The sequence below is a fragment of the Dysidea avara genome, chromosome 4 (genome assembly GCF_963678975.1).
Source record: "Dysidea avara chromosome 4, odDysAvar1.4, whole genome shotgun sequence".
Taxonomy (NCBI): domain Eukaryota; kingdom Metazoa; phylum Porifera; class Demospongiae; order Dictyoceratida; family Dysideidae; genus Dysidea; species Dysidea avara.
The window spans coordinates 15,769,434-15,792,208 of record NC_089275.1 but is presented as its reverse complement, the minus strand read 5'-3'; the positions used below and the strand labels follow the sequence as shown (position 1 = coordinate 15,792,208).

At 37.5% G+C, this 22,775-nt stretch overlaps 1 protein-coding gene across 3 annotated transcripts in view; it reads left to right on the top strand.

Moving 5' to 3' along the window:
- The window catches only part of LOC136253249 (1-phosphatidylinositol 4,5-bisphosphate phosphodiesterase delta-4-like), a 30,779-nt gene extending 17,532 nt beyond the window's left edge, over window positions 1–13,247 (top strand). For all 3 annotated transcript variants that reach the window (XM_066045884.1, XM_066045885.1, XM_066045886.1), the window contains 12 exons: window positions 566–636; window positions 1,208–1,346; window positions 1,497–1,643; window positions 1,880–1,983; window positions 3,254–3,304; window positions 3,713–3,835; window positions 7,860–7,967; window positions 8,023–8,094; window positions 9,460–9,513; window positions 10,557–10,649; window positions 11,670–11,765; window positions 11,842–13,247. In XM_066045884.1, the coding sequence (XP_065901956.1) occupies window positions 566–636; window positions 1,208–1,346; window positions 1,497–1,643; window positions 1,880–1,983; window positions 3,254–3,304; window positions 3,713–3,835; window positions 7,860–7,967; window positions 8,023–8,094; window positions 9,460–9,513; window positions 10,557–10,649; window positions 11,670–11,765; window positions 11,842–12,999 (2,216 nt within the window). In that variant the 3' untranslated portion in view covers window positions 13,000–13,247. The remainder of the gene's footprint in view (window positions 1–565; window positions 637–1,207; window positions 1,347–1,496; window positions 1,644–1,879; window positions 1,984–3,253; window positions 3,305–3,712; window positions 3,836–7,859; window positions 7,968–8,022; window positions 8,095–9,459; window positions 9,514–10,556; window positions 10,650–11,669; window positions 11,766–11,841) is intronic.
- Window positions 13,248–22,775: the final 9,528 nt, after the last annotated feature.

Genomic DNA, 22,775 nt, shown 5'->3' with positions numbered 1-22,775 from the left:
CAAATTTCATATTTCAATCCAAATTTCAGCAAATTTCATACATGTATTTCAATCCAATTTCAATAGTGAAATTTCAGTTTTATACCTCCGTATTTTACTCAATAACCTATGAAATATCTCGTTTGTCATTTGATGACTACATTGTGTGAAAATATCCGGAATTATTAGGATTTCATATTTCACATTTTAACACTTCGATCAACAAAATTTCACCAAGTGATGCACCCCTCACTATCCACCTGTCAAGTAGCTTAAGGGTACAGTCTTACTAGCAATTGGCTTGATGATGCAAAGTCATGACATGCCATTCCAACCCTTCAACAAAAGCGCACTCCTGCAGCATAAGTTGACACACACTATAGCAGCAAACACAAACGTAAACGTTTGAACCGATTGTGCATGATTAGCAATTTTTTGAAGAGTTGTAGAGAACCACTGCTCTTCGAATAATTTGAAAAATTATACTCCTTTGAAAATAACCTGTTATATGGTACCTGGCTTACAGTAGTAGTTGTCTGGTTCTTGTGAATTTGCAGTTTAGTTTTCAGTTGTTTTTCTCTCACAGAGGTATCACTATTTGATTGTCACAGTCGTGAGCCAATACCAGGAGTTATTCCAAAGACATACACTGTTAAAGTAAGACTTCTTGTAACGTATTCAAAATTGTTGTGATCAAAAACTTTGTAAAGAGCATATGGAATTTGTTCGTATGTGTATGAATTCAAAATTTGTGGCCTAAAAGTATTTCGTGGATTGGACTCACATGTTGGTCACATGTTGGACTCACATGTTGGTCACATGGACTGGGCTCATTCACTGGGGTTGAATGACCCTTTAACAATAAACCAGGCCTTGTGTAGCCCTTTCTATGCTGGAGGCACCATTGTCAAGCTACACTGCTCTTCCTTGTAGATCATGAAGATTGTGTATATCTGGAAAACAACTCTTACCAGTAGTGGCAAAGGCTATTGCTGTATCAGATATTTAAAGTCCAAATTCTGTTAGCCAATATGATAGTTCTATTAGAGTTGTTGATTGTTCTATTTGGCCACTATATCAAGGTGCAATGTTGTTGAGATGATGAAATATTAAAACCACTTAGCACTGTTAAGTTACCATTGTTTAGTAGAGCTAGTCTGTTTCCAGGTGATCACGTAACGTAGGCTTAAAGTCCGTTTTCAATATATGCATTTGTTCCCTCTCTTAGGTTATCAGTGGACAGCACCTGCCCAAGCCTTTGAAGGGAAGTGCCACTGGAGAAATCATCGATCCCTATGTCAGATTAGAAGTGAAGGGGTTGCCATGTGATACCAAAGAGTTCAAGACTAAATACATCTCTGACAACGGTATACTTCTTATTATTGCAGAAAGCTGTTCTAGAAGTCATTGTCACAAAACTCAGTTACAGTTGTAGTGTAGTCAGTCTTACATGCATGCTATGTACAAGGAACACAGTTGATAGAATGTGATAATTATTTTGATGTGTGTTTTATTAGGGTTTAATCCAATGTGGAATGAGACGATCACTTTCACTGTACAATTTCCTGAATTGTGCCTTCTACGTTTTGTTGTGTACGACTCTGACACCATCAGCGATGATTTCATTGGTCAGTACACTCTACCCCTGGAGAGTGTGGAGAAAGGTGTGTAACCGGTGTTGCTGGTTAAACAGGTTTAGTATCTAGTTAAGGTGGTGTTCTTAGTATATTTAGTAATCATAGTCTGTCATTCACATAAACTGATACATACATATATAAGTTGTATGCATCACTGAGTGTACATACATAGTTTGTGCTTTTGTAGATTTTTAAGCGTTGAAAATTCTCTAATCCAGATCTGACAACACACATACTAGTTTTAATTGGTTGTCATTTTGTAGGATATCGTCATGTCCACTTGCATACTCCGACTTGGGAGAAGATTGAACATGCGTCCATCTTTGTGCACGTCACTATCCATGAGGCCCACCACTTTAACATCAAGGTGAGGTGTACAGGGTGTAACTGTACTGTTCTTTTACACTCATACATAGGCCCTCACGTGCACACACACACACACACACATGACACACACACACACACACACACACACATGACACACACACACACACACACATGACACACACACACACATATGACACACACACACACATGACACACACACACACATGACACACACACACATATGACACACACACACATGACACACCCACACACACACACACATGACACACACACACACACATGACACACACACACATATGACACACACACACACATGACACACACACACACACATGACACACACACACACATGACACACACACACACACACACACACACACACACACACACACACACACACACACACACACACACACACATGACACACACACACACATGACACACACACACACATGACACACACACGCACATGACACACACACACACATGACACACACACACACACACACACACACACACACACACACACACACACACACACACACACACACACATGACACACACACACACACACACACACACACACACACACATGACACACACACACACACACACACACACATGACACACACACACACATGACACACACACACACACACATGACACACACACACACACACACACACACATGACACACACACACACACATGACACACACACACATATGACACACACACACACATGACACACACACACACACATGACACACACATGACACACACACACACACACATGACACACACACACACATGACACACACACACACATGACACACACACACACATGACACACACACGCACATGACACACACACACACATGACACACACACACACACACACACACATGACACACACACACACACACACACACACACACATGACACACACACACACACACACACATGACACACACACACACATGACACACACACACACACACATGACACACACACACACACACACACACACACACACACACACACACACACATGACACACACACACGACACACGACACACGACACACACACACACACACACACACATATGACACACACACACACACACATATGACACACACACAACATAAAACAATACATGCTGGCTTACCACATGACGTGCACACTACTCACAAACACCCTTGTGTACATGGCACGTACTTACACACCACACACATATGCATAATCACATTTAAATGTAGTATTTAAACTAAATGGTTCTGTTCTTGTAGAAACTGATCAGTAGCAAAGCAACCATTGATAAAGCCCGTAGAACTAGAAAGGTTAGTAAATTGCAGGTTATTATTGTGTTACTCATAATGGAATTGTTTATATCATAATTGTAATGTATTACATAATGTTTCCAAATCATTTGCCAAGGTGCCCTAAGCCCTAACTTTTTTTGCAGCGTCAATGAACAAAACACTGTAGTCGCAATAGACAGTGGGAATATTACGGATCATAATAGGACAGCTGGTTAGACTTTTTGAAGTGGGCTAAAGGTTCTATGATAACATTTTGTTGATTAATTGATTTAAAACCATCACAAGTAGTAATAACACCATTCATTCTCTGAGTTTGGGCACACTTGAAACTCTTGTATGTACTATTAAAGTATTTTTGGCTTGAAGAAATATTTTAAAGGAGGCTCCCAGACTGTATTGATTTTATTGACATTGTCTTGTTCACAGTACCCAGAGCCACACTATGTCAGCATTCCTGACGTGGATAAGATTTTCCGTAGTAGTACCTATCTGATGAGGGAGTCATGTGACCTGCGGGAAGACTACCACTTCTTCTTGTTGAAGTTTAAGGTACTGTAATAGCCAAAGTGTGTTATATATGTGTGTATAAATGTTTTAGTACTTGAAGTTGTGTGGTGACACTCTAACAATCTCTGTCAGTTGTAGCCATTAAACTATTGTATGTATGTAACACACATCTGTTTGTGAAGTATTCTAATAGAGTAGTCACTTTTTAGGCCTTTAATCTGCTATTAAAATACTCTAATAGAACAGACATATTTTTTCCATGCCTTGTGACAATCACATGACCACGAGTGCAAGATAGATAAGTAAGTCATTATACTATAATTTGGAAATATTTAACGCTCAAGGTCTTTGCGTATCTTATACACTTTTGCAGTATAGGCAATCCATAGTTCTGTAGCCACTTAATCATACTGAACTAGCAAGGAAATTACAGTATGGTATTTTTTTTTGTGATAATTATAATCAATCAAGTGATTGTAGTTATTTATAGGTGATGAGGTATTACTGCTGATATGTGGTAAATGAGATTTATAAATAAGAAATGACAGACTGATAAGTTTACGCTTAAAATTAAAGTAACAGCAAAATTTATAGCTACTGTACAATTGTATAGTCCAGCAGTGTTCAGTCTTCGTCAGTTTCACTTTCAACATCAAACCAATCATCTTACTGTGCATTCTACTTTCTCTTCTTCAATATCAGCATCAAGTGATGCTGGGTTTCGTGGCCAATGGTTTGTCATGGCTGCTGATTCACTCTCCTAGTGGTGTAGCAATCAGACCATTTGCAACATAGAACAAAAACAACTTAGTAATGGTCCTAGGTCATTCAGTGTGTCATTTCCTAACTTATAATTCTCTGAGAAGTCTTCACAACTTTTAACAAGGAGAAATTTTGTTCAACCTGACCATTGGAAAATGGCAAGCTAAATGTAATGGCACGAAATTTGTCAATTTGCATATGTCAGGGCAAGTATGGAGCTTGTACCAAACCTTCTGATAGTCTAAACGACTGACATCTAAATAGCTTTGTCTATACTGCACAGCATCGTCAACCTCATCCTGTTGTAGCACCCTTAGCTTCTAGTGGAACCCTAAATGTGAGGCAAGGTAGTCCACAGATTCATTGACCACGTAAGGATTTGTCATTATCATCATCATCATCACCAGACAGATTGGAATCTTTACAATCCAAGTTAGTTATAGTGTTACTAACAATATGAATGTGCTTTGCCCATGATTGTGTCTCAAGAAAGACCACTAACACATGTGATATCAACTGCTCCCTCATCTTTTCATCAAGTATGGTGAGATCTTGCAAAGCATCTTGCTTCAACTTTACTTGGACAGCATCACTGAAATTCTAAAACTTGGCTCCTTGATGAGACTTCTTACTTCAATTTTCCGCAACTGGAGCTTAACAGTTGGCCACTCAAATGGTCTTTGTTTACTAAGGTTTTCAGTGCTGTGGTAGACTTCAGGGTATTCCTAATGCCGAGGACAATATCTAACTCACAGGCCTGCAATGTTACATGCTCAGGAATGAAGAAGACTTCAGGATATCAACATACAACACACACACTCAACAGTGCTACAATACTCTGTCCATGTCTTCAAATACGCCTTGATATGGGCCCTCTCATCTGCCTTATCAGAATGGTCCTAATGAAGTGGCTGATATATGCCCCATAACTGTCAACTATCTGCTGAAGTACCTTGCATTAGTGATTGATACACCTTGACCCTTGTGACCTAACTGGCTTGTTTCCACCTTTACCCAGTTCATACACTTCTCCCAAATCCTTCACAACCTCTTCTAGTTACCTTGTCTTCTCCAAGGACGGACTTCTCATAAAGGTAGAAAAGATGCAGCAGCACTTCATCAAGCTGCTGGTAACGGCATCCCTAGAAGCCAGCTCAAGATGGTGGGCATAACACCATGACCACACAAGCCACGGATGGGAACTCAGCATCATGCCTTTTATTCCATTATGCTCCGAAACATTCACAGAGGCTCCACCAGCACCTCCACTTACTAAGACTGACTCTCCTTCAGTGATTATGTTCTCATCTAGAATGTCTGTTATCTTTTGTGGTGCCAAGGACTAAGAAAGGCACTTCACAACTCCTGCATCTTCTTTTGCCGAATTAAAAAAACTAGTGCGTGATTTCATCTCTTCTGCATCATCATTTTTCATGCAGATAAGAATAACTAACTAGTTCCTATTCAATATCACCTTCATCTGTGCTCCCATCTATTTACAATCCATAAAAGTTGTTCTCACACAGCAACTTGAGAAACTACTGATATTGGGCTTGTGCAGTGTAGTGAGAAAATAGCTTTGCTGATGGAACAGTTCTGTAAGCATGACGATGTCTCAGCACATGACAATGTCTCAGCGGTAACAATTATTTTGTAAGGGAATGCAGGAAGATCTATATCCTTACACAACTTGAAGTAAGGTCTTAAATGAAATATGTTGTATTCAATGAGTGAATCTGTGATCTCTCCTGGTACTTCCTGGCAGAAAGAGTCTAGCCACATTCGCTTTGTACTAGTTTATCAATAACTGTCAAGAGATGTTTCTTTGACCAACAAGGTGAAGCTTTGAGTGGATCATTAATATAAACATTACTTGGGTCCACTTTTTGTTCTTGCTTGGTAGACATAGGGGGATTCCTTTGGACGCATACCACTTAAAATGAAGCCCTTACACATTTCATGCAACAAAAAAGTGTTGCCGCCACAATCTTCATAAGCCTCATCAAATGATAGAACCTTCCAGTGACCAAACCCATTGACAGCAAGCTCAGTGTCCCAAAATGTCATTGCTGACATATTCTCAATTACAATGGTATTGAATCTATCATTTCCCACAAAATTTCTTCACCATTTGTGCATGAAACTCACTACGACACAAAACTACCTGGAACTTTGGTAATTGATGCAAACCAATTCAGCAGCGTTTTTAACAATTTATGTCCATTGTTATCTTTAGCCACCAGAGTCGAGCAGTAGATCAGTATAGGTGTCCAGGCGTGAACCAGCTGAAAAATCTTGTAGCAGCTGCTATTGACATACTTTTGACATGTAGTTTCATTAGTTGTAGTGAGCCTTGTTCTACAAATTAATCTTGTCCCACCCCTTGTATTGAGGTAGCACTCCCTGGCCTTTATTTGGGACCTGGTATTTATTTGAGCCTTATGGATAAAATACTCTAAGTTGGCAGTGCCTTCGATATTTCCACCTTGGCAATCATCTTGACATTGGCAGGAATTCTTTCATACCAGGATATAAGCTTGTCCACGAAAGCATCTATAAAGCTCTGGACATCAACGAAAGGTATGTTACGCATAAAACAGAAGGTGGTTGGGTTAATTGTGACAGATGTTCTAATGCTCACTTTATAATCCAAGACTTCCCAGAATTAGCCAGACTTGTTATCAGATTAATTACTGGTGACTGTTGAAGGATGCCGATCAAGTATTCTATTTCATTGTTCCTATTATATAAATTCAGCCTTCTTGGACTAAACTCTGACGAATAACAGACAGAACTTTAGGTAGGGAATGATGAACCTAGGTACAAATCAGCTTGAAAAGAGGAATTTTGTGCGAAACCATCCAGTTCCTTAACAGACGAGAGCAACATTTTTGAGATAATTTCTTGAACACTTCGGTAAAGGCAGTCAAGCCACGATAATGTTTGTTGCTCGCTGTCATATATCTGCTGCCACTATTCATGGATATTTGCCACTTGTTTTTCTTTGTACTGGCTGTAGAACTGCTGGAACTCAATGCCTGCTCTAATGTCCACTCACTACAACGCTTTTGACCAGCCATCTCGTTGACCGACTGTCTGTAGTAAATAAGTTTGGTAATGTGGCACTTATGCCTTGTTTTTGTGCAGTGTCTGACCATTATATTTGTCACTGAAAAAAACACTAAAGACCAGTTGGATTAGTAACCCAGTTTCTGCTGTGATGTGTATCTTCTAGTCTTCTAGTGTGAAGGGTCATTCTGTATGCTTCAGTGTTGTGTTTATCTTATTGTTGTGTCTCTGTTAGGGATTGGTTGATGCGAAGGCAGAGGCATCTTTAAAAGAATGCGTCTGGCTAATGGCATTCAAAGCAAAGCACGCCAAGATTGAGATTGTACTGAAGAAGAAGGGACAGGTAAAGATGCACACATTTTCACAACAGGCACAATGTACATTGTTTTTCTTTTTAGATTTTTGAAGTTGATTCTAAAACAGCCCATGTGCCTAATTCTATTGCTGTGATGTTCAGTACATTCAATGAGGTAAGACTGCAGTGAACATTGATTGCATGATGCTATTATCTGTATATCAAATGCTGGTCAGTATTTACAAACTAATACATTTCTCCAATCGTTCATATCCTCATATCTTTTGCACATTACTGTAGTTGCTATATATAGGACAGTTTTATCTGAAGTGTTATTTTACAGAATTCTTACATAGCTCAAAACTTTTCAGTCTCGGATTTTTTTTCTTTTTCATGCATTCCCTTAGCAACGTTCCACTAGCTATAGTTTGATCATACTTTGTATCAGTACATTGAAACCACACTAATAAGGCATCTATTGAGATGGTTTTATTAATGAAGCTTGTCTTACTGTAACTACTATTTTTAATGTGATGAGGTCGTTACCTATTGTAGAAGTGCCAGCCATGTGAGATTTCACTGTAACTATGTAATCTGTAGTTATCTAATTAGAAAATTCATTTTGTCAATGTTCCAGAACTTGGTGGTCAATCATCCAGTCAAGTTATTATCATAGCAATATTGTTAGTATGTCAATAGGTAGGAAGCAAGGAGGAGGTGAGTTCTGAATGATCAGTAGTAGTGTAGAAAGAACCTGAAGGCTTACATAGGTGATTATCTTGTCAATAACAAAACTGTAATGTCTTAAACTGAACAATTCTAAACCTATGGTGATATGATAGTACACATGCTGATGATGGTACATCAATGGTCCATAGTTTTAAGTGAAATCCATATGTTAATTTACAGGTATTTTACTGTATTTATATGATATCCATCATATCCTGTATCATAATAAACAACTCATTGGTAGACTGCTATCTGGTCAGTGTAGAAAAGGGTTTCTTAATTTATCCACATACTTTATTTAAGCATGGCTTGCATATCCATTTACCTATTCTTTGCCATTCGTGAGCTACAGTAATGAAGAAACGTTACTTTTGTCAGGCTTAAAACATGTGTAGCGTACGTTATCATAAACCTTTTCGTACGGTGTCGCTCAAATACAATGTCATCTCACGAGAGCATGAGTGATTGAAAAAAGCCACTAATTAAAGGGCATGGCACCTGTTTCACTCACGAGTATTCATCCCACATGAAACGAGATGAATACTCACAAGCAAAACGAGTACCACGCATTGATTTTTTTAAATTGCTTGCACTCCCACGACACGACGTTGCATTTGAGCGGTACCCTACACTGTGCATATACGTAGGTAAATGATACTGTCTCTATGCACCTTATAATGCTTGCTTTGTTGATACATTTAAACAATTTTCCCATGTCATTTTGTTGTACACATGCAAGATATCCATGTTCTTATTAATAAAAGTGCAGAGAATGGTAACATGTATGTTACACATTGTGTTTGTTCTACAGCTCAACAATGCTACAGTCCCTATACTGGACAGAGCAGATGATATTCGTGATCAGGTAATTTAACTATTAGAGTATTAGTCTTCAGAAATTGTCTTCCATATATGCATATAGTTGACACATTTTTCCACATTATTGTATTTACTTTTGGATTATTTTGCACTACTCAGATACATTTGGTACTAAATCTTTTTTAAATGTGACCGTCTCAGCAAAAACCCGACTTGTTCACACAATTTTGGATTTTTTTTTAATTTTCTTAGCATTATCTGCAGTGTCCAAGGAATGGTTCAGCCTTCTGTACATGTGGTGAGTAGTTTTGGAATTATAGTGCTAGACAGCAGAAAGAGCAAGATAATCAATTTGTACAGCAAATAAACTACGGGCGCTTACATTTGCAGCCATAACTTCCTTTTGGATTAGTCTACAATGTTGCAATTTAGCTTAAGATGTTCACCATGGATTAGCACATCAGTCAAGGTATAGTGTTAGCCCTGTAGTTACTTGCGCATATCGATATGAAAGTGGTTTGGTATAAGAAATGATGATGATCTTGTTTACATTTTACCACATCGTAAACAAACACACGTGACACGCATACTGTTGTAGCTACAGAAATATAACAAAGATTTTCTAACTCTCCATGAGCAGGTGAATAAGATGGTATATAGTTTTAATTGATTTGGGTCTTCCTTCTTTGAGACTAGCACGATAAAAACTTGCATATTTTTTCTTTGTAGCATGCGTAATTTTACGAATTATTTTTAAATTTTGTTTTTCTCGATACGCATGCTTGTGTGAGCAAGTCAGGTTTTTGCTGAAATGGTCACAAATTGATAATTATGAACCCATACATACCTTGTACAGTCTGAAATTAGCTAGCTGGTGAAGGCTGATGACTACCATAGTTTTGATTGATGTAATTCTTTGCACTGACAGCATTACAAAAGCTTCCTCAACTCAAGTATTATAAAATGGCATCATTAATCTGCTCATGCAATATCTACCAAGAAGACAGTAGTTAGATCACATTAGACCATTTGTTTTGTGTCACAGTTTTATTACAGTACAACCATCACTAGTGTACCATTACCTTACAGTTGAAGCAAATATTCGAACAAGCTTTCAAGAAGAGGAAGGATATTCAAGAGGCTCTTACTCATTTCGGATTGAATGCCAAGAAAATCACAAAGGTATGTAGCATGGATAAAACTATTACGTAATTGTCAGTGAGGAAATGTGTTTGTAACTGCCACCAAACTGTTTATAATTTTGACCCAGATACTCAGAAGGTTGTAAGCATGTAGCAACAAGATAAAATTTAACATTTTTGTAATATTCTTTGAGAAACTACTGATTTGATAATAGGTTTCTTGTGCACTATCACAGCATGGTCCATCATTATGTGAGGCCCCATACCAAACCAAGCCTTACATGGCATTTTGAGCGAACAGATATTTCAGTGTGAGAGTGTTGTTCTCAAATATGATGTGTCAGCTCAAGGAATTATTGTGTTAGCAATGGGAAAAGCTTGTGTTCACTTGTCAATACAATTAGTGAGCAGTATTATAGAGGTATTCAGAAGAATCCAAAAACACATTACAGGATGCCATTATGTCTGAGTAAACGTCATGTAATAACTACATTGTTTTACAGAACATTGGATATCTAAACACCAGTGCGAATTGGCTAATGAATCAATATGTTGTTAAACAGCCAAAGTATTTTGAGGGGCAAAATTTTCATGGTTGAGCAATTTAATTTTGTTGCAGATTTACAAACAATTCCAAAATGTATTAGACTATATGGAGGTCAAGGACAAAATTTTTACTGTTAACCCCCAAAATCTCGAAATCAGCAATTTTTTCTCCCTCAGGCTATACAGTATGTACCCATATTGTCTATGGAATATTGTGGTTGAAGCTGTTTAACTGCAGCTGGTGCAATTCACATTTGGCCGAAAATGTCTTGGCGATTAAAACACGCTTAATTACTGACTTTTCTTCAAAATATAGTGCTGGGTAGTCATCTGACAAACATCCATCCTTCACTGTTGCTTTAAACAGTCCCTAACAGCCATTACTAAGGTCAAGCTTATACATTCATAGTCTCAAAACGCATCACAATCACCCATAATTGTTTAGATTATAAAAGCATACTGCCTGTTAGTATAAAGTGTACAGCCAGATATAATATGAGGTAATCTTGTGTAGGGGGTGGAAAGCTACAGTTGGACAATGCAACTGCTTCAGAGTGAGATGATCCTTATATCAAGCTTGAACAAGGAAGCACAGAAAAATCTTGATGAGGTACATACATGATTTGTTCTTACAATAATATCATCAGCTACTGTAGTTAGTTATTAAAGTTGTTCTTTCCATACAGATATTAGAAGCTGCAGATAGAGTACAGTTAGAAATTGTGGAAGAGAAGGTTCCTACGATTGAAGAGGCAAAATCTTTTGAAGCAATTGTTGATGTAGCTGCTGTCAAGTCAGATTCTGATGAAGACAAGCCAACAGACACTACAGCAGAGACCCCAGCCAGCGAGCCAACTGTTGAAGTGATCACTGCAGTTATATCAGAAAAGGTAGAAAACCAACCACCAGAAAGCGAGCCAACCGTTGAAGCGGTTACTGCAGTTATATCAGAAAAAGTAGAAAGCCAACCATCAGAAAGCGAGCCAACCGTTGAAGTGGTTACTGCAGTTATATCAGAAAAGGTAGAAAGCCAACCACCAGAAAGCGAGCCAACCGTTGAAGTGGTTACTGCAGTTATATCAGAAAAGGTAGAAAGCCAACCACCAGAAAGCGAGCCAACCATTGAAGTGGTTACTGCAGTTATATCAGAAAAGGTAGAAAGTCAACCACCACGAGAAACAGACCAAAAAGAAACTGAAGATGTTTCTGACCAAACCAAGGATGGCTCTGCTGTTGTGGAGGAGAGTACACAATCAGAAACTACTACAACTATAGAAGTCACTGTTGATACAAGCAAAGCCGATGAGGTGGAGAGTACAAAAACTGAAGAAACAGAACAAGCAAAGGAACCTGAAGATACTGCACAGACTTACAAGGCTGGGTCTGAATTAGGGGATGCTGTACAATCAGTGGCAAAGGAACAAACTGAATATACTGAAACACCAAAAGAGTCAGAAGATGAACCAACAGCAGGTGAAGTAAGCATTTCAATCACTATGGCTACTGATGACCAGCAAATTGAGGTTACTACAACTGCAGCAGAGAAAGAAAAGTCTCCTACTCCAGAGAAAGAAAGGTCTTCCTCCCCAGAAACAGATAAGTCTTCCTCTCCAGATAAAGAAAAATCTCCATCTCCAGATAAAGAGAAGTCTCCTTCTGCACCGTCAGCAGAAGATGCCGACAAGCGTCCAGAATCTTCTCAAAGCCAAGCTTCATCATCATCATCATCATCAAGCTCTTCATCTAGTCATCACACTGAGGGAGAAGATAAAGATGATAAAGAAACATATCCTCAACCACCGGCGGCAGCTGGTGAAGGTGATGATAGTGGAGAAAACAATTAGCAGCTCACGTTTGTAATAAGTACAACTTTAATTATAGATTTTTTTTCGTTTCAACAAGTTTCTATTGAACACAGTCATAGGTCTTTATTTTTGAATTTGGTATAATATAGCTGCTATGTATGTAGCTGTATAAATACAACATTCTTGCATGTAGCAAATCAACAGTTTTCATTGTTATTTTTGTTACATTCTGTGTCGTAATTTAGTTGTGTGGCATGGATAAGTTATGATATATTTTTGTTTTCCGAGTCGTCAGTGGTGTGATTTTCCAAAGTAAAATGGAACTTGTTAGGTACGTACAATTACAGTTGATACTGTAACACACTAGAACTGGAATGGACAATAATGTTTGATTGTGATTGTAGTATATATAATTGGTGCAAAGGCTTTGTGTCAAAATCTAGAAAAAGTTGCAGTATAGATTGGCATTAGTTATTTTAGCATTTTTCATGTTTATAGCATAAATGTTAGGTTGTTTTCAAGCCTTCAAAAATTCCTGCAGCTTCTGGGGGTTGCACCCCCAGACTCCCCTGAAATTCTACTTTATATTACAGCAATAGTCATACTGTTCTCTACTTGGTCCCACCTGAAGGTCATGTCTAGAATCGCCACTGATTTCTACACAGCATGAAAATGTCCTACACATAGTGCCATGTGTAGGCATCATTCTTACAAAATAAATATTTCTTACAAAGATTCTTAACATCATGCTTCCTATGCAAGGGTAAATTTTGTAGAGGTGTGCAATGACAAATTTAGACATACCTCAGTATTTCTTTTAAACTTATCTCGGTTATCTAACATCTCGATTATTGAAACAATTATTTGTTGTGGTTAACTGTCAATATTAACCAGTAAAGTGAGCAAATTGCAATTTGAAGAGTACAAAAAAGTAAAAATGCTAGTTTTAACAATGTTTCCAAGTGGTAGGAGAGTTGGAGCCCCCAGGAGGTGTCTACACCATTAGATATTCTTTGGTATACAAAAAAATTTCGGAAGTTTACTATTATCTAGATGAATAAACCTGTCATCCTTATCTCGATAAGTCTTACGATATCTCAATAATCAGATATATCTAGATAATCGCACACCTCTAAAATTTTGCTACATCACTGCTGAGGTTTGAGAAAAACTTGCCACAACTTACAATTTTGGCTTCTTATTGAATATTGAACATGTTGCCTGTAGCTGCTATGGTGTTTTCAGTAACACTTGACTGCAGTGTCCATGTCAGTGGCTGGATTTGCGAAAAGGTAATGTGATATTCACATGATGCCTTTCACACAAAGCTACCTATTAAAGCTATTATATAATATTCAATTTCAGCATAAGTAGTTATAATTTTTATGTTGACAGGATTATCCTAGCACATCCTATATATTGATTGGTGTTTGGACCATTAATGCTGTGTTTTATAACTGTTTGATACAGTATCAATAAAAGTTTACTTGACTGCTTTATTAGAGTAGTATTAGAATCTTGACTGCTCTATTAGAGTTATAACAAAACGTGCATAGTTTTTATAATGATTATTAGGGCTGGGCGGTATTGGAGTTTCGCTTCACAATATATCGTGCAGAAATATATCACGATATTACTATCTAATCCAAAACAGCCAAGCTGTAAAAAATGTGTGCGGCCCTCAGAAAGGCTATGGTGAAAAAAGATGTGAAATCCAAGGTGGCGGCCAAGAAATGGCTGTGATGGTAGGTTAATGGTAAAAATTTTAATAACGACAATTCAGGTGAATTTTTGTGCCGCTTCACAAAATTTACCTAAATTGTCATTATTAAAATTTTTACCATTAACCTACCATCACAGCCATTTCTTGGCCGCCACCTTGGATTTCACATCTTTTTTCACCATAGCCTTTCTGAGGGCCGCACACTTTTTTTACAGCTTGGCTGTTTTGGATTAGATTTCATTTCTTTTTGTATTTGTATACCCCAAAGCCGGCCTATGGCCAGCTTTGGGACTTTTTAAACCTATGTTTTTTTCTTTACTACAGGAAGAAGAAAAGATGAAGTAGATGTACTTTAAATATTTTATCAGTAAATGTACAAATTATATATACTGTATAATACATATGTGACCGGATTTGTGAAAAGGGGTCTTCCACACACATCCAATTTGCCAACTTTGACAATTGATAACGTCAGATTGGAATGAGCTATTGCCTTGAATTTTGGACAGTGGTGAGCACCACTATAGCTGAATACGTGGTGAAATTTTCAGGTTGGTATGTTACTTGAACACTGAGTTATGGTCTCCAATGGTTACGGAATTGGATGTGTGTGGAAGACCCCTTTTCGCAAATCCGGTCGCATAATATTATATTGATTACAGAAATCTCCATGGTGGTTTCTTTGTAACTGAACACTCTACAAGGTGACTTCTTCTAATTGCTCTCTCTACAGGGTGAATTGTTTGTAGCTGAACGATCTACAACGTAACTTCTTCTAGCTGATCTCTCTACAGGGTGATGTGTTTGTAGCTGAATTCTGTATAGGTGATTTGTTTGCAGCTGAGCTCTTTACAGAATGGTTTCTTTGTAGCTGAACTCTCTAAAAGGTAACTTCTTCTAACTGATCTTTCTACAGGGCAATTTGTTTCTGGCAGAATTTTCTACAGGGTGATTTCTTTGCAGCTAAACTCTCTACATGGTGGTTTCTTTGTAGCTGAACTCTCTACAAGGTAATTTCTTCTAGCTGATCTCTCTACAGGGAGATTTGTTTGTAGCTGAACTATCTACAAGGTAACTTCTTATAGCTGATCTCTCTACAGGGTGATTTGTTCGTAGTTGAATTCTGTACAGGTGATTTGTTTGCAGCTGAGCTCGTCTGTGACTAGCCGCCCATGTTACTCCTACCCACCTGATTCTGGTGCCTACAAAATAGACCAAATACATACATCACAAGTTGTACCTTTTATTGTATGTTTTTTATTGCTTTAAGGTATTGTATTATGGTAAATAACACGAACCTAGTGTGGGGGAAACACCTAAATCATGTATGCATCACATGGCTGTCATGTGCTAGACACACAAAAGTCATGTACGGGGTACACAAAAATATGTGGTCCCACCACACAAATTTTGTGTGCTAAGCACACAAGGAAATGTGTGAAATAAGTTGCAAGTGTTTCACACAAGATTTTGTGTGGTGGACACACGTTCTTTTTAACAGTGCTGTGTTGGGAACCCAGTGAATCATTTGCTTATTACTGTGCGTACTTTTTAACTACATTAACTCTAGATAATATCTAGCTAAGCAGCAAGTTCTATCCTGTTCTTTGTGTGGAGCCCGAAATTTTAAAAATAATTTTTGCATCTCACGAAATACTAAAATCGATAGTTCTGTGAAGACAACAACCGTGCCTCCGGTTTCATGGTGGATCTAGCAATGGGATACTACAATGAAGATCCCACAATGGTAGGGGGATCGATTTGTGAAAGTTGATTTTTCGGATTGCGGACCCTAGCAGTGATGTAGCAAAATTTTAGAGGTGTGCGATTATCTAGATATATCTGATTATTGAGATATCGTAAGACTTATCGAGATAAGGATGACAGGTTTATTCATCTAGATAATAGTAAACTTCCAAAATTTTTTTGTATACCAAAGAATATCTAATGGTGTAGACACCTCCTGGGGGCTCCAACTCTCCTACCACTTGGAAACATTGTTAAAACTAGCATTTTTACTTTTTTTGTATTCTTCAAACTGCAATTTGCTCTCTTTACTGGTTAATATTGACAGTTAATAACAACAAATAATTGTTTCAATTATCGAGATGTTAGATAACCGAGATAAGTTTAAAAGAAATACCGAGGTATGTCTAAATTTGTCATTGCACAACTCTACAAAATTTACCCTCACATAGGAAGCATGATGTTAAGAATCTTTGTAAGAAATATTTATTTTGTAAGAATGATGCCTACACATGGCACTATGTGTAGGACATTTTCATGCTGTGTAGAAATCAGTGGCGATTCTAGACATGACCTTCAGGTGGGACCAAGTAGGGAACAGCATGACTATTGCTGTAATATAAAGTAGAATTTCAGGGGAGTCTGGGGGTGCAACCCCCAGAAGCTGTAGGAATTTTTGAAGGCTTGAAAACAGCCTAAAATGTATGCTATAAACATGAAAAATGCTAAAATAACTAATGCCAATCTATACTGCAACTTTTTCTAGATTTTGACACAAACAAAGCCTTTGCACCAATTATATATACTACAATCACAATCAAAAATCATTGTCCATTCCAGTTCTAGTGTGTTACAGTATCAACTGTAATTGTACGTACCTAACAAGTTCCATTTTACTTTGGAAAATCACACCACTGACGACTCGGAAAACAAAAATATATCATAACTTATCCATGCCACACAACTAAATTACGACACAGAATGTAACAAAAATAACAATGAAAACTGTTGATTTGCTACATGCAAGAATGTTGTATTTATACAGCTACATACATAGCAGCTATATTATACCAAATTCAAAAATAAAGACCTATGACTGTGTTCAATAGAAACTTGTTGAAACAAAAAAATCTATACTTAAAGTTGTACTCATTACAAACGTGAGCTGCTAATTGTTTTCTCCACTATCATCACCTTCACCAGCTGCCACCGGTGGTTGAGGAGATGTGTCTTCATCATCTTTATCTTCTCCCTCAGTGTGATGACTAGATGAAGAGCTTGATGATGATGATGATGAAGCTTGGCTTTGAGAAGATTCTGGACGCTTGTCGGCATCTTCTGCTGACGGTGCAGAAAGAGACTTCTCTTTATCTGGAGATGGAGATTTTTCTTTATCTGGAGAGGAAGACTTATCTGTTTCTGGGGAGGAAGACCTTTCTTTCTCTGGAGTAGGAGACTTTTCCTTTTCTGGAGTAGGAGACTTTTCTTTCTCTGCTGCAGTTGTAGTAACCTCAATTTGCTGGTCATCAGTAGCCATAGTGATTGAAATGCTTACTTCACCTGCTGTTGGTTCATCTTCTTACTCTTTTGGTGTTTCAGTATATTCAGTTTGTTCCTTTGCCACTGATTGTACAGCATCCCCTAATTCAGACCCAGCCTTGTAAGTCTGTGTAGTATCTTCAGGTTCCTTTGCTTGTTCTGTTTCTTCAGTTTTTGTACTCTCCACCTCATCGGCTTTGCTTGTATCAACAGTGACTTCTATAGTTGTAGTAGTTTCTGATTGTGTACTCTCTTCAACAGCAGCAGTGCCGTCTCTGGTTTGGTCAGAAACATCTTCAATTTCCTTTTGATCTGTTTCTGGTGGTGGTTGATTTTCTACCTTTTCTGATATAACTGCAGTAACCACTTCAACAGTTGGCTTGCTGGCTGGGGTCTCTGCTGTAGTGTCATGAATGGAAAAGAATAGGCACATGGATATGCAAGCCATGCTTTAAATAAAGTGCATGGATAAGTTAAGAAACCCTTTTCTACACTGACCAGGTAGAAGTCTACCAATGAGTTGTATATTATGATACAGGATATCATATAAATACAATAAATTAATTTATGGATTTCAAGTGTAAACTTAAAACTATATACCATTGATGTACAGTACCATCATCAGCATGTGTACTATCTTATCACCATAGGTTTAGAATTGTTCAGTTTAAGACATTGCAGTTTTGTTATTGACAAGATAATCACCTATGCAAACCTTCAGGTTCTTTCTACACTACTACTGGTCATTCAGAACTCACCTCCTCCTTGCTTCCTACCTATTGACATACTAACACTATTGCTATGATAATAACTTGACTGGATGATTGACCTGCAAGTTCTGGAACATTGACAAAATAAATTTTCTAATTACTAGATAACTACAGATTACATAGTTACAGTGAAATCTCACATGGCTGGCACTTCTAGAATAGGTAACCAACCTCATCACATTAAAAATATTATTGAAATGTAGTTACAGTAAGACATGCTTCATTAATAAAACCATCTCAATAGATGCCTTATTAGTGTGGTTTCAATGTACTGATACAAAGTATGATCAAACTATAGCTAGTGGAACGTTGTTAAGGGAATGCATAATTATAAAGAAAAAAAACTGATCTCAGTCAAGCAGCTTATGACAGTTTCTCTAGCAGCAGCTAAAAACTGACGACAGTTTATCCTGTTAAACTTCTCTAGTTAGACCTCCAACTTATCCAGCTAGACCTCTAAGGGCTGAAAAACTAAAACCGGGCACCAAACGCACAGATGACACAATTAGACAATTATGGCAGATACAACACAGTTCCACTACTTCAGTAATGCTAATTGTACAATAATAATAATATACAGTCATAGAAATTAGTGAGAATAAAACAAGAAAACAAAGAAATCAGAATATGTATACTTTGTGTTGAAACATTTATACCTTTTAACAAATTGTATGTTAGGACTCATAAACTTAATAATGAGTTTCTTATCCTCATTTATTTAAAATGTCAGTACGGGAGGACGGATTTTTAATATTATATATTTTTAGTATAATTATACTAACTAGATTTAACTAGCTAAAAACGACTCAGAATGCAACTGTCTTAGACTGCTCTAGAAAGGTACCAACTTTTAAAAGTGCTGGATGACTGCACTCAGCCACCAGTGATAGTAAAAAAATTGATTAGGTCAGAAAAACGGTGATGCAAGAGGGGATGAGAAACTAATAATTAAGTTTATGTGGCCTTATCATGATATCATGATAAATGTTTGCCAACTTGCTTTTTAAAGATTCATCCTGTACACTGTAGGTGTGTGTCACTTTGATAAAAGTTTACAGAATTTAGGTAGCTGTTGCCTATGCTAAGTATAAGTTAGTTACAGTTGTAAGTGACAATTTTGGAGTGGGAGATGCATAATATTTGGGACTCAGAACCTTCCTTAGCTGCTTTCCTTCCACTTTGTTTAATTTTTCTTAACTATTCCTTGATTGGAGGTTTACTTTAGTAGTTAATAAATAATTCCAACTTAGAAGATACAATTTTCTACATTATTCATAATTTATTTATCTAATTAAATCACCTTCAAGAATACCGTGTACGAAAGGAAAATGATATCCTAAATGTTCCACAGTAGGATAGAATTCACCATACAGTTGTACATATCACCAAACATTGAGTTGTTAGTTACAAATGCTTACAACTCTTGTAGTTGATTTGTTGCTACATTTCAGTGATTAGGTACCAAAATTATGATGTCAAAGTGTCATGAAACTAAACTCCAAATCTATATTAAATTTTAATCTTACTATTAATGTACTTTCAGAAAATTCAATACTTGTTAACCAATTCTTTCAGTGTGAGTAAGGTAATCCAGTGAGCATGCAGGGTATTGATAATTGTTAGCTAATTGGAATTGCATGCAACAAGGATTTGTTTTTGTATTGAAAATGATTATAGAGGTACGTAGGGTTCAGTTGACAAAGAGTTTCAACCTAATTGTAAATCTGAAACAGTTGTAGCTACAGTCTATGTGGCTACAATGAAATTCTCTATGTTGAGGAAATAATATGAAACTTGGAAAAGTAATTGGTTCATTGTATTATTGAATTCTGTACAAAATTATGGTTTTGAACATTATGTTACTGCGTAATATAAATTTTCAGTAGTGTGAGGTTTTGGGGCATTAAACTTTTATTTGTCAGTTTGATATCCTACTACATCATGTTTGAATGTGTATTAACATGTGTACAGTACTTACCGTATTTAGTCATTAAGGCATTCATTAAGGGGATACCATAATAAGGATCATATGATAACCACTGGTTATGATAGCATGTTTAATTTGGATTTTGGAATCTTCTTCCAAACAGTAGGAAGTATACATTATCAGTTTGAACAAGAAACTGTTTACGATCCGTGTATTTTGGGGCCAATTATAAGTCTAATCAAGACACACGGTAGTGTGTCGTGCGGCCCAAGAAGCCGGCGCGTAACACCCGTGAATATATTGACAGGAAGAAAGAAAACGCAATTTTCGCACCTCCGTAGCTCTGTGCTTCCTTGATGAAACAAGACGATTTTTGCTGTGGACATGCCCCCCAACTGCAGCACTCTACATTCCAAATTTGAGCGAAATCGCTTCGCGCGTTCCCGAGATATGCGACTTCAAAAATTGGCTGAGTTTCTTCGTTTTTTCTCTCTTCTTCTTGTTATTTTTCTTTTTCTTGTCGCACACTTACAAAATCTGCTATAAAACTCGAACGCGTTATCCGATTGCCTTGAAATTTGGCACACAGAAGGGGGGTATAAAGGCGCATCTCGGTACCAACTTTGGCTGGAATACCATAAACAGACAAAGAGCTATGAGCGATTATGCACGAAAAATAACACCAATATGTTGTCACGCCTACAGGGTAAACCGCGTATGGGAAGAAGCTGAAAATCGGTGGGTGAATAGGTTAACTATTGAACCTCAAACCTTTTGTGGTTTGAAAGAAATCGAGCTAAAAACCAGGAAGATACAGCGAAAAAATCAACAGTGTGTAACAATTACGCAATCGAGATTAGCTAATTTTTAATATTTTTATTTTTTTATTATTATTATTATTATGCTTGCCACGCCTACCAGGTAAACCGCTTGGGGTAATGCTTTCAAAATCGCTGTACAGATGGAGTTATCATCTTAGAAAGGCTCTTCAATGGTGTAGAAGAATCAGACTTAAAGCCACGGAGTTATAACACGAAATCCAACTTGGTGTAGCAAGTGCGAGATCGAGATACTCTAATAGAGCAGTCATCCTAATAGAGCAGTCACCCTGAACAGAATTCAAGAGATCAGTTAGAAATAAGTAACCTGTATAGAGATCAGCTACAAACAAATCACCCTGTAGAGAGTTCAGCTACAAACAATTCACCCTGTTAAAACATCAGTTAGAAGAAGATTTCTTGTAGAGAGCTCAGATACAAACAAATCACCCTGTTGAAAGATCAGCTAGAAGATGTCACCTTGTAGATACTTCAGTTACAAAGAAACCACCATGTAGAGAATTCAGCTACAAACTAGTGACCCTGTAGATACATCAGCTAGAAGAAGTTACCTTGTAGAGAGTTCAGCTACAAAGAAACCATTCTGTAAAGAGCTCAGCTGCAAACAAATCACCTATACAGAATTCAGCTACAAACAAATCACCCTGTAGAGAGATCAGCTAGAAGAAGTTACCTTGTAGATAGTTAAGCTACAAACAAATCATCCTGTAGAGAGATCAGCTAGAAGAAGTTACCTTGTAGATAGTTCAGCTACAAACAATTCACCCTGTACAGAGCTCAGTTAAAAGAGGTTTCCTTGTAAAAAGTTCAGCTACAAACAAATCACCCTGTAGAGAGATAAGTAAGAAGAAGTTACCTTGTAGATCGTTCTGCTACAAACAATTCACCCTGTAAAGAGATCAGCTAGAAGAAGTTACCTTGTAGAGAGTTCAGCTACAAAGAAACCATCATGTAGAGAATTCAGCCGCAAACAAATCATGTATAGAGAGTTCAGCTACAAACAAATCTCCCTGTAGAGAGATCAGCTAGAAGAAGTTTCCTTGTAGAGAGTTCTGCTACAAACAAATCACCCTGTAGAAAGATCAGCTAGAAGAAATCACCTCGTAGAGAGTTCAGCTTCAAAGAAACAATCATGTGAGAGTTCAGGTACAAACAAATTGTCCTGTAGAGAGATCAGCTAGAAGAAGTTACCTTGTAGAGAGTTCAGCTACAAAGAAACCATCATGTAGATAGTTCAGGTACAAACAAATCACCCTGTAGAAAGATCAGCT